The sequence below is a fragment of the Acipenser ruthenus genome, chromosome 1 (genome assembly GCF_902713425.1).
Source record: "Acipenser ruthenus chromosome 1, fAciRut3.2 maternal haplotype, whole genome shotgun sequence".
NCBI classification, from domain to species: Eukaryota; Metazoa; Chordata; class Actinopteri; order Acipenseriformes; family Acipenseridae; genus Acipenser; species Acipenser ruthenus.
The window spans coordinates 18,902,451-18,915,073 of record NC_081189.1 but is presented as its reverse complement, the minus strand read 5'-3'; the positions used below and the strand labels follow the sequence as shown (position 1 = coordinate 18,915,073).

The 12,623-nt window shown below is 42.7% G+C and overlaps 1 protein-coding gene across 10 annotated transcripts in view; it reads right to left on the bottom strand.

Moving 5' to 3' along the window:
- The window catches only part of LOC131721840 (uncharacterized), a 31,145-nt gene continuing 18,522 nt past the window's right edge, over nt 1-12,623 (bottom strand). For 2 of the 10 annotated variants that reach the window (XM_059014892.1, XM_059014947.1), the window contains one exon: nt 1-1,401. In XM_059014892.1, the coding sequence (XP_058870875.1) occupies nt 16-1,401 (1,386 nt within the window). In that variant the 3' untranslated portion in view covers nt 1-15. The remainder of the gene's footprint in view (nt 1,402-12,623) is intronic. The other 8 variants (XM_059015006.1, XM_059015063.1, XM_059015272.1 and 5 more) reach the window with 8 other exon arrangements.

Below are 12,623 nucleotides of genomic sequence, written 5' to 3'. Positions count from 1 at the left end.
TAGAAATATGTAAAGTCAGAACTCTCTACAGCATGGGATACTCACAGACGCCTGGCTTCCACATTCTTTGAGGCCGTATGTAAAGAGAAGATACCCACCAGAGACTCCATTGCTTCTGCAGCTGGTCCCCAGAGTCAACTGGCCTGCTTTACACTTGAATCCGTACAGGTCAGTCCTTACCCTCACGTACATTTTGTTTTCGCTGCACAACACGCGGACCGCTGCAGCAAGACTAATGGGTAGCGGCCGGGGCATAGGAACAGGCTTGGGATTCATGACCTTTTGGAGCTCAGGCGGCACGGGCGCGTTGACAGGGATCACCCGAGGGCTAAGCAGCTTGAAAGGAAAGGGAGTGACAGGCACTGGGATGCCGTAAGGCGGAATAAACTTCACAGGGTAAGGCCTTGGTTGTATTGAAGGTTGAACCGGAACATTTTCCTCACTGTGTATCTCCGTCTCAACATGCTGAATGGTATCGTGCTCCTCGCCCTGCACCTGCTCAATGGGGTCGTGCTCCTCGCCCTGCACCTGCACAATGGGGTCGTGCTCCTCGCCCTGCACCTGCACAATGGGGTCGTGCTCCTCGCCCTGCACCTGCACAATGGGGTCGTGCTCCTCGCCCTGCACCTGCACAATGGGGTCGTGCTCCTCGCCCTGCACCTGCACAATGGGGTCGTGCTCCTCGCCCTGCGCAATGGGGTCGTGCTCCTCGCCCTGCGCAATGGGGTCGTGCTCCTCGCCCTGCGCAATGGGGTCGTGCTCCTCGCCCTGCGCAATGGGGTCGTGCTCCTCGCCCTGCGCAATGGGGTCGTGCTCCTCACCCTGCGCAATGGGGTCGTGCTCCTCGCCCTGCGCAATGGGGTCGTGCTCCTCGCCCTGCGCAATGGGGTCGTGCTCCTCGCCCTGCGCAATGGGGTCGTGCTCCTCGCCCTGCGCAATGGGGTCGTGCTCCTCGCCCTGCGCAATGGGGTCGTGCTCCTCGCCCTGCGCAATGGGGTCGTGCTCCTCGCCCTGTACCTGCTCAATAGGGTCATACTCCTCGCCCTGTACCTGCTCAATAGGGTCGTTCTCCTCGCCCTGTACCTGCTCAATAGGGTCATACTCCTCGCCCTGTACCTGCTCAATAGGGTCATACTCCTCGCCTTGCTCAATAGGGTCGTTCTCCTCGCCTTGCACCTGCTCAATAGGGTCGTTCTCCTCGCCTTGCACCTGCTCAATAGGGTCGTGCTCCTCGCCCTGTACCTGCTCAATGGGGTCATACTCCTCTCCCTGTACCTGCTCAATGGGGTCGTACTCCTCACCCTGTACCTGCTCAATAGGGTCGTACTCCTCGCCTTGCTCAATAGGGTCGTTCTCCTCCCCTTGCACCTGCTCAATGGGGTCGTGCTCCTCGCCCTGTACCTGCTCAATGGGGTTGTACTCCTCGCCCTGTACCTGCTCAATGGGGTCGTGCTCCTCGCCCTGTACCTGCTCAATGGGGTCGTGCTCCTCGCCCTGTACCTGCTCAATGGGGTCGTACTCCTCGCCCTGTACTTGCTCAGTAGGATCATTTCCCTTGCTGCGTAGCTCGCTATACGTCTCTGTTTCGCCGTGCTCCGCAGAGATCTGCGAAGCAAAAATACCTGCAACTAAAAAGCAGGAAAAAAGGAGGAAAAACTGCATCGCCGATGGAACGGACCGGGACGCGCCACGGCACCCAGCAAACAACTCCATTATACCCATAACAAGAACCGAAGAGATACCTTAGTTCTTCCAGACCACACTTTTATAGCGCTGCCCATTAACAATAATCACCTGTGACCAATGCCAGCTAATTACCCCTGTAGTCAAATGTGACGATCACCTTTAACACCTTCAATGGACTCCAGTTAAATCAGATGATTCTTCTTGATAACCTCCCATTCAATCGACTGATTCTAGTCAGATCGGGTGTCAAATGTCAGTCTGTCTCTCGTGTGCTGGCAGTTGCTTTTGTTTTTTCTTTATTTTGATTTGCAAATCTAACCCGTAATCTTTGCAGAAACGCATTTATTTGAGTCGTATTGCGTTGCTAGAACTGCAGGACCTAGTAGTAATGCTTGGGATACCACTGCACCTGTATGATTCAAACCACGAGCCAATTTTCTAGCCGCTTTGGTGGTAATCCTACACTATATGTTTAGAACATGTAGTTCAAAAATAATAATTAAACGGGAGAGCTATTTCTTATTTAATGTGACGCCACTTCCATATGTTATATAATAAATATTCTATATGCTATAGAACCAATGTTACCCTCCCTCCCATTCAATCACTTCCAATTATTGGTCCCGACATTTTTCTCCAAAATTTAAAAAATGTCCCGATTTCCAAGGGCGCCAGATTAGCACTCGTTACTTTAATTACAGAAACACTCGGCAATCATATTCAAAAATATGGTTCCAGAATAATATTTTGAATCTAGGTTCCTGTAGCCCTACTAAATAAAAAAAATATGCAAAATGATCTAAATTAAGGGTAAAAAAGCAATACATCTGGCTATAACATCTAGTTGAACCTGGGCACGAACTGGAAATTGAAGGCGGCGTGCTTGTGCCGCAGTCAGAGGTTGTTTTTCTTAGTTTAATGCTAAAGCACTATATTCAAATAAACAGCATGCTTAAAAAAAAATAGGTCAGAATCGCAAAAATAAATAAATAAAGTTATGAGCACTTCTACCTAGAACAGCCAAAAGTAGTCATTTTGACGGCTTGCTACAACACATGCTTTTATTGTTAGTTTAACCTACAATACGCTATGTTTTTTTAAAACGTATACAAGCCTGTTTGTTATCTGTACCTCCGAGTTTACAGCAGTATGTATTTGAATAGAATAGAATATTGCTCTTGACTTCTAGATATGTGTTATCCAAATATCTAGTGTAATCCTATCAATTCCTTGGAGACCTGCCGTCTGGCTGTCTAAGTGAGCATATATAGTCTGCTGTATTATAATATTACTGTTACAAGAATTGTTCGATAAATCCTTGATATTTTTGCGTTTTGATTTGAGAGCAACTACAAATATATTTGCTTTGGCATCAAATATTTGGAAGGACTTCATTGAAAACAAAAATGCCTGTTTCAAGCTAAACATAAAACACTACATGGACAAGCAGCTGTTTCCGACAAAAGCACGGTGTCGCTGGACAAACAAACCTGTCAAATATGGGATCAGGTTTTGGCTGGCAGCGGACCTGCCCCTACCTGTGCAAAGATAAAACTCGCCCCCCGCTGGTCAGAGACTGGGTGACAGTGTGTTAGGCTGATGTAACCGTGCTTAGGAAAAGAGATGAATGTTACCAATATACATATCTATTATTTCACTGTAATTAGCGAAACATTTGAAGAAAAAAATACAGCCTGGTTGCAACAGTAAACAAAGAAGAAGAGCGTTTCCACCTTCTGCGCAAAACTAGTACTCACTGAAAGCAATCACCAGTATCCAGGTGCTGTATTTTACAATGTGCTGGACGTGGCAGCCATCAATTCCTTCGTTTTGTACAATGAATGCACTGGGGAAAATATCAGTAGGATATATCTCTTATAATGCTAGCCACGGTGCTTTGGCAGAAACATTTGGCTCAGAAAACTGCAAAGCTGCAGGGAAACGCAGCTCAAACTGGATACAGTGCGTAGCCTTCAAGTGACACACGCATCAGACAACAATGCCAGGTAACTAAATACAATACAAATAAAACTTCTGATAGCTGTGCCCAGTGTGAAACAGCAGTATGTGGTAAATGCACACAAGTTGATAAGCGTTACATCTGTGTGGATTGTGCTAATATGGGGGCTACTTTGAAGCATGTTTCCCTGAATGCGCATTCCCGTTACACTGTGGGAACGGAGTTATTTTCTTTTTTATGTTATTTTTTTTATAAATAATTATTTCGATTTCACAATTGTGTATGTAGGCCTACATATAACGAGTTTGCAGCTGGTTACACAATATTTTCTTTTTAAATGTTTATTTTATTATAGTTTTTCATTTTTTGGAAGTATGTGAAAAAAAGCCCTTTATGTTATTTTTGTAAATAATGACTTCGTTTTCACAATTTCGTATGTACATATAGCAGTTTACACCTGTTTACACAATATCTTCTTTTGAAATGTTCATTTTATTATAGTTTTTCATTTTTTGCGTCATGCATTATATATTTCGAAAATAAATCCTTTATATATATATATATATATATATATATATATATATATATATATATATATATATATATATACAAATTAGCGCATATAATGCAATATATATATATATATATATATATATATATATATATATATATATATATATATATATATATATATATATATATGTGCTAGCTGTAGTTCATCAACATCCGTTTTGATATGTTCTTGGGAGAACTGGATGTGTAAGCATACCAGTTACATGAGGACAATTATTAAGGATTACAGGTTTATTATGATTTAGATGAGTGCTTTGTGCCACGGTACAGTCATTACAATGTTTGTTATTATGCCTGATTTTTTGCAGCACTGCATTGTGGTAGCATCGTAGAATTTCCTTCTAATATCGTGTCCTCCTTCCTTTAAATAATTCTTTATAACATATCCTTAAACTACCATTAAAAGCCTTAGAAAAGGGAGATTTAGAAAAACTATATAGAAAAAAATGAACGCTGTTATTGTAGGTCAGCAGCAAATGGAACGTGTTCTCATAAAAGTTTGATGGCACAGACCGTGCTGCTCTTGTTTTGACTGAAAGCCCCCAACTCAACCCTGCTGTGAAACACAAAAAGACAAAACTATAATAGCAATTTTGAAAAGGATTTATTTTGTTGTACATTTAGTTTACATTTTATTTGGAGTTTCTCTTGAAAAATAAAAAAAACTGTAAGTAAACTATATTTGTGTGAATTTTTTTATATATATATACGTGTGTGTGTGTATGTGTGTGTGTGTGTGTGTATGATCCACGGATAAGAACAAAATATTCTAAATGTTTAAATGAGGCTCAGTCTCAATGGCTTGTGATAGCAAAGAGTGTGCGTGGAATGCACTCTCAACATAAGAACATAAGAAAGTTTACAAACGAGAGGAAGCCATTCGGCCCATCTTGCTCGTTTGGTTGTTAGTAGCTTATTGATCCCAGAATCTCATCAAGCAACTTCTTCCAGGGTGTCAGCTTCAACAACATTACTGGGGAGTTGGTTCCAGACCCTCACAATTCTCTGTGTAAAAAAGTGCCTCCTGTTTTCTGTTCTGAATGCCTCTTTATCTAATCTCTATCTGTGACCCCTGGTCCGTGTATCTTTTTTCAGGTCGAAAAAGTCCCCTGGGTCGACATTGTCAATACCTTTTAGGATTTTGATTGCTTGAATCAGATCACTGCGTAGTCTTCTTTGTTCAAGACTGAATAGATTCAATTCTTTTAGCCTGTCTGCATAGGACATGCCTTTTAAACCCGGGATCCTGGTCGCTCTTCTTTGCACTCTTTCTAGATCAGCAGTATCCTTTTTGTAACGAGGTGACCAGAACTGAACACAATATTCTAGGTGAGGTCTTACTAATGCATTGTAAAGTTTTAACATTACTTCCCTTGATTTAAATTAATCACGTCTCACAATATATACAAGTATCTTGTTGGCATTTTTTTTAAAGCTTTCCCACATTGTCTAGATGAGGACATTTCTGAGTCAACATAAACTCCAAAGTCTTTTTCATTTTCATGTGGTGTCATTGCGTGTGACTAAGAATGCATGAATAAAATACAGTAACCAGTCATTTTAAGTTCTTACATTTTAACAGTATACATAACAACAGAAGTGTTTTATTTTTCACAACCGCTTTTTTTAAACAACTCACTGGTGCAAGCCGTTCTTTTGAACCTTGAGAAAGTCCATCATGGTCTTTTGTTTCAGCGACGCAAAATATGTTTGCCGGGCTTCACCAAGTAAATGCCTCAGGAGAACTAATTGTCACAGACGGATCAGGCACCTCCCTTTTGTGCTATAAATCATTAGATCCTTTTGCATGGAAGGCCTCGGTTGCAAGGGTGTGCGGTTCTTTGATGGACCCTATGGAAGGCTGTGGGTATTCACTGACACAGGAGACAGAAGTTGTAATTGAAACACCGCACAGGTGCTCGGTTTTATTTTTTAATCGTGTGATTTGTATTGATTTCTTTTAGCCCGCAGAGGGCGCTGTTGTCCGTGGTCTGGCTAACAACTATGGTATCCAGAACCTACGGGAATACCACGGCAGGGTACTCAGTACAGTTCAGGGGCACTCGCAGCAGGTGCTCAAAATAATGAAAAACACAGTAATGAAAACTACAAAATAAATGTGCTACACTTTGCAGCGTGATTTTCCCCAGTCGCCGCTACCCTTACGACCCGGGTCTCCGTCCTACTCTATGCTGTTTCGTCAGCTAACTCTAAAACAATATTATTATTATTTGTTTATTTAACAGACGCCTTTATCCAAGGCGACTTACAGAGACTAGGGTGTGTGAACAATGCATCAGCTGCAGAGTCACTTACAGTTATATCTCACCCGAAAGACGGAGCACAAGGAGGTTAAGTGACTTGCTCAGGGTAACACAATGATTTAGTGGCTGAGGTGGGATTTGAACCAGGGACCTCCTGGTTACAAGCCCTTTTCTTTAACCACTGGACCACACAGCCTCATCGGGGTCTGTCCAAGGATTCCCCACTTTCTCTCTATTTCTTTAGTTTCTTCTCTCCGAGTTTCAGGTCTTTTCTCCTGTCCGTCTGTGGTCTTGCCGAGCAGCGAGACCGCTTGCTCGTTGTTCAGATCTAAAGGGGCAGATCTGAGGAAACAGCACAGTATTAATTTATAGGATCAACAATCCCACTAAAATCCGCCTCCCAGCCACTCAGAGAGAGGGAAAGCGCGCACACCCTCTTCCCCACCTCTCTGTGTCACTGCCATGACTGACAGGCAGATCCCACGGGATTTGCCAACCTTGAAAGATAACCAACAGGTGTCTGAAACCTGCTTGTGCAGGCAAATTTTTAGAAACCAAGAGGGAGGTCAAGCTTGGTCCAAGCACGGTACCAGTTAATACAAGGATATTATATTTAACATTTATTATATCTTGATTTTAAATGAAAATAACTGGACTTGCCACTGTATGCGTATTCAGAGGCAGTCTTTGTCAAATACTTTGTTAGCACACATTTGTATATGAAGTTAAACTGACCCATTGACAACACACTGAAAAGGTAACATAATACGCAGCTAAGAGGGACATTTATATTTTTTTGACCCAGGTTAAAATCATTAAATAGAGCTGGTGTTACATATTAAAAACACCTCTTGCATATACTTGCATTGAATTTGGTAGCAAGGACCCTGTGAACTCCAGTTTACCTCATTTTTAGGGAAAGGAGGGGTGGAAGACAGTGAAGCATGCGCTCACATTCACTTAAATTTTGAAAATAGAGTTGACCAGATCCTTCTAGAAAATATCATTAACTCAAAGATAGAAACTGTCAAAGCAGATTGGTGATCAGATTTAATTGGGACTCCTCATGTATTCAATGGAGGGAAAAATCCTATAAAAACCAAGGTAAAACCACAGTCAAGGATCACGCGACTTGCTAACTACAAGTTGTGTGGTCTATGCTCTGAAGATCTCTGGGGAAAAAAAAACTGATTGCTGTTTGGTCGTATTCTCAAGTCTCTGCCTTTTGAAGACAGTTCTTATATTTCAATATATCCTACACTACACTTCCATATACTGGAAGGTAAGCATTATGTGAATTTGGTAACTCTTCTATATGGATGCATTGCTATAAGGTATAGAAATTATGTTTTAGTCCAACGAGTGTGATATATATTGAATATTCTGGAATTTAGCAGTGGATGTTTTTAACTTTATGTATGCATAGCCTAAGCATATAGTTAACCATATCTGTATTACTATATTGAAGTATTAATGGTGTTAAATCTGTAAAGGCACCAGATCGCCTAGAATGCTTATTACTTGAGATTTACGGTGGTCTGCGCAACCATCCAATTAACATAAGCATTGAATAAACCAAAGAGAGCACTACCACTGCTGTGATTCATTAAAACTTCAAATTAGAAAAGTATGAGAGTTTCTTGAATATTAAAAAGTTGTCTGGACATATAGCCCACCCAGAGCCGTGGATAATTGAAGTCGTGGTAGAACGGGGCGCAGAGAAATTAGGTTCTGCTGTACAAGTACTCTGGTTATTTATTAAACTTTTGGAACTGCTTAACACCCTATTGCTGCTCTATCTATAAAAAGTATAGTTAACATATACTTGAATTAATATGGATTGTTTGTTCTGTATCATGACATTGCTTTTGGATGGCAGAAAGACTCATGTTGCAGAGCAGTTGGATCCAGTCCTGGTTTTACTGGGAGTGTAATAAGATACCTGATCTTGTTACCTGTACACAATGTGGCTAATCAAGCTAGTAGTTTTATTTCCATCCCTGAGCTTTGAGGCACATCAAATAGATATTCAACTTTTGTTCAGTGTCCAAAGTTTTAGGTTGTGGTTCTTTGGCACGATGTGGTGGTTTAAGTACAGCAGATGTTAGTGCATGGGGAGCTTTTTCCCCTGCTCTCAGGCGGTGTAATCCCACCAGACCAAGGTGGGTATGGAGGCTGTCACACTTCCTTTCTAATGAAACGGAAGGCAAAAGTTGGTCCTAGATTTGTGGTTTCCTCAGCACATACCAGCATTCAGTCAGTTTATAGTCATTTAGCAGACACTTCTCCAAAGCGACTTGGAGATGAACTACGCAATAGCAGAGTCACTTACAACAGGAGCTCTGTTTCAAGTCTCATCCTTAAACCAAACAAAAGCCACCATTCTAAAAAGATAGAGGGGAGGCCATTCAGCCCATCTAAAATCAGAGGTGGTTCAGAGGAGCCAACTGATCTCAACTTATTTAATCCAGCCCATTTGTTTACTGGGTACATTTAAAACCAATTCAGATGAGGGACAAAATAACTGAAAGTACAAAAAAGGTATACAAAAATGTCAACACCTTTATTTAGCAGTCATGATAATCCAACAACTAGACAGAACTGCATCTTCAGTTACCACCTGGAGAAAGAAACACGGATGATCAGTATTAGAATTGCATGCAGAACAAGGGCAATGTGGATTTTAAAAGTGCACCACAACTACAGAGTGCTTCATCTCCAAAAACTAAACAATAAAAAACGTGCCATATCCTCAATAAGACAATTTAAATATTACTTTGCTTCTTCCCATACTCCTCATGGTAGACCCTCCGTACGCCAGTTAAAAGCCACAGAATGTGCAAGAATTAAAAAAGCATACCGGCTTCCTCTGCAGACAGAGCCCTCCACTCATCCGCCTCTTCGAAGTGACCAGGCTCCCCAGCCCCCTCATAGTTCTCAGTGTCACTGTGCTCTGGCACCTTGGAGGCATCATAGGTACCTTCCAAATGCTGGTTAGGATCATCAGAATTGTCATTGCCTTCTGCCTCAACATCCAAAAGCCTGTTATAGTCATTCTCGTCAAAGGCATCGTCCTCTGGAGACAGTGCCTCCCGATCCTCTTTGGACACGCCTTCGGAAGACAGCAAGTCCTCCAGTTCAAGAATGGCCGCGCCAGTCTTCCTCTCCCCGTCGTCACCTCCCTGCTTTTCAAGGACCAGCAGGGCATCGCTGCTTATGGTGCTTTTAGTAACTGAGGGGATACATTTAAAAATAAATACATTTTAGCGTACAAGCCAAGGTCTTACCACTGCTACAAGAGTCACTCAAGCAGAAGTTACTGGATCTGCAATTTTTACACCCTTCCCCTTGCTTTCTGGGGGTCGTATACATACCGATGGGCAAAGTCACATCTTCATTTATGCACACAGAGTCACAGCAGGAACAGACACTGTGGTTACCTTCAAGTTCCACCCACCTGAACAGAGACATTAGTAGTTATTCACATGGAACTGCCTCAAGTTACATGCTCCTAGAAAGAGCATGGTGCCTCATTGGAATGCCACCCTCCCAGAACTATGGAAACCAAATCTTTAGTTCTAGAAAATTAACACATCATTAATGGTTGCCTTCATCTTGCACTACCCAAGACATGCAATGGAGCGATACCTTTAACCCTTAAATGGAACCTACCTGTTCACGTTCTTATCATAGTGGCAAGACTTGGTACTCTGCGTTACCATGCTGTTGCTCGTTACCACCATTGTGCAGTGCATGTAGTACTTGTTTACCTTGGGAATAGAATGGAGAATTATTTCCTTAGCAATACTAGACAGACTATACACCAGATGACTGGAGAGCAACTTGGTCAACTTCTGCAGCTAACCATTTGTGTTCATGCATGCAAGCAGTGCGCGTCAGACATCTTAACTACATTGAATGAGCGTCAGGCCACACCACCTAAACACGGCACGATCATAGCCATTAACTTTGGGCTGCCATTCACTTCATGCAAAAGTCACACTTCCAACACATGCTGGCAATATCGTTTTACGAAGAGTGAACACGGCACTGGTGTCAGAGTAGCAGAAGAAACTCCAATTGCATTGGAAGAGATCTGGGTGCCAAAGCCCAGTATAGGGATGAGCAGGTACAAAGGGAAACCTACCAGAGGGGACAGCGTGTTGAACTGGAAAGCATCAACAATTAAATTGATTGTATTGTTGGTTCTGGGAGGCACAAAATGGGAGCTACAGGTTTCATACTTGCTGTCCACCATGCACCTGGAAAGGGAGGAAGTGCAATGAAAAGAGCATGTGGGTTTCAAGCACAGAACAGGATTGCAAAAAGTAATTTGTAAGCCCTGGCATATTTAAGATGCAATGTCATTGCTGTGGTGTGGTGAGGTAATGCAACTCCAGTGTCAATAAAGTCACTCCCAAGTCATTACCTTGCAACATGCGACACCAAAGCCATATACTACAACTGCCATAAAGTTGAACATTTGCCTCCATCTAAAATTGTAGTTCATGCAAAGTGAACTGTGAGCACAGGGTTGGAGCATCCCTGTGAAGCATTATCAGTCATGCAGTGGTTTTAGAACAGCTAACCTCCACAGAAAGCCAGGAGAGCAGCATCCAGGTTTTCATAGAATAACCAATAGTCTTACCCATAATTCTCAATCACTGTGTATCTGGGCGTTGAATTTGAAGCTGGAGATGCGGTTGCATAACAGCTGTGGATGAAAAGCTTTGTCCCAGGAATAGTAAGATTTGTAGTAGCTTGAAAGTGTATGGGTTGTCCAAGGTAGAATGTATTCATCATGCGCTCAGGAACCCAGTCACCTAAGGAGTAAAAAAAAAAACCCCACACAAGGTGGGAGGGTGGAACAGACAGTTGAAGCATGCAGTTGGGGGGGGGATTAGCATTAAAACGGGACACTATTTTGACATGTGGACTCCCAGGAGAACCACAGTACAGTGTAGCACCCCCGCTTCAACAGTACTTGTCCTCATCTGTATACACCCTATTTAAAATCATAAATAATAGGGAACCCTTAATGATATACAGATCCCAAGACATGCTGTAGGTACTACACTACGCTTTATATAGTTATATAACCGTTGAAGAGTTCTGCTTACCATTAATTATTTTTAGGGCAAAGCCGTATGGGGTCTTGAGACTCTTGAACCGAGTTGGATTCCTCCAAAGCGGACGAATACCGTGCCTGTAGACATGGTGATACCTACAAACAGGAAGAATCAAGCGGACGAGTTTTTCAATGCAATATGACTCTTGGACATTAGCTTTGTTAAACCGCTTTTAAAACCGGGGTGATTTAAAAGAATAAACAAGTCCGCTTTTGCCATGCCGTATAATTAGAAAGAGGTTCCTTACCTATAGTAACGACACTGAAGGGGTACAGTGAATGGCATAGATCTCCGAATTGTACTGTTTTGCACAGATGGAACATATTTAAGGACGTTCTTGTACACCAACTGTCCAGCTTCCACCTTGAAGGTGGTGTAGAAAGAGAATATGAAGTTAAATTGGAGTTAGAACATCGGAAAGCAGGTTTAAAATGACACACAAATAAAAGCACACACTACATACATAGGAATCTTAACGTTACACATTGTGCCCGAAACTACATTGACGTATATTAAAAAAAGCGCCACCCCACACACCCTGATGCATCATCCATTGCTTGTAACAGTCAAGTGAAGCTAGAAATATGTAAAGTCAGAACTCTCTACAGCATGGGATACTCACAGACGCCTGGCTTCCACATTCTTTGAGGCCGTATGTAAAGAGAAGATACCCACCAGAGACTCCATTGCTTCTGCAGCTGGTCCCCAGAGTCAACTGGCCTGCTTCACACTTGAATCCGTACAGGTCAGTCCTTACCCTCACGTACATTTTGTTTTCGCTGCACAACACGCGGACCGCTGCAGCAAGACTAATGGGTAGCGGCCGGGGCATAGGAACAGGCTTGGGATTCATGACCTTTTGGAGCTCAGGCGGCACGGGCGCGTTGACAGGGATCACCCGAGGGCTAAGCAGCTTGAAAGGAAAGGGAGTGACAGGCACTGGGATGCCGTAAGGCGGAATAAACTTCACAGGGTAAGGCCTTGGTTGTATTGGAGGTTGAACCGGAACAT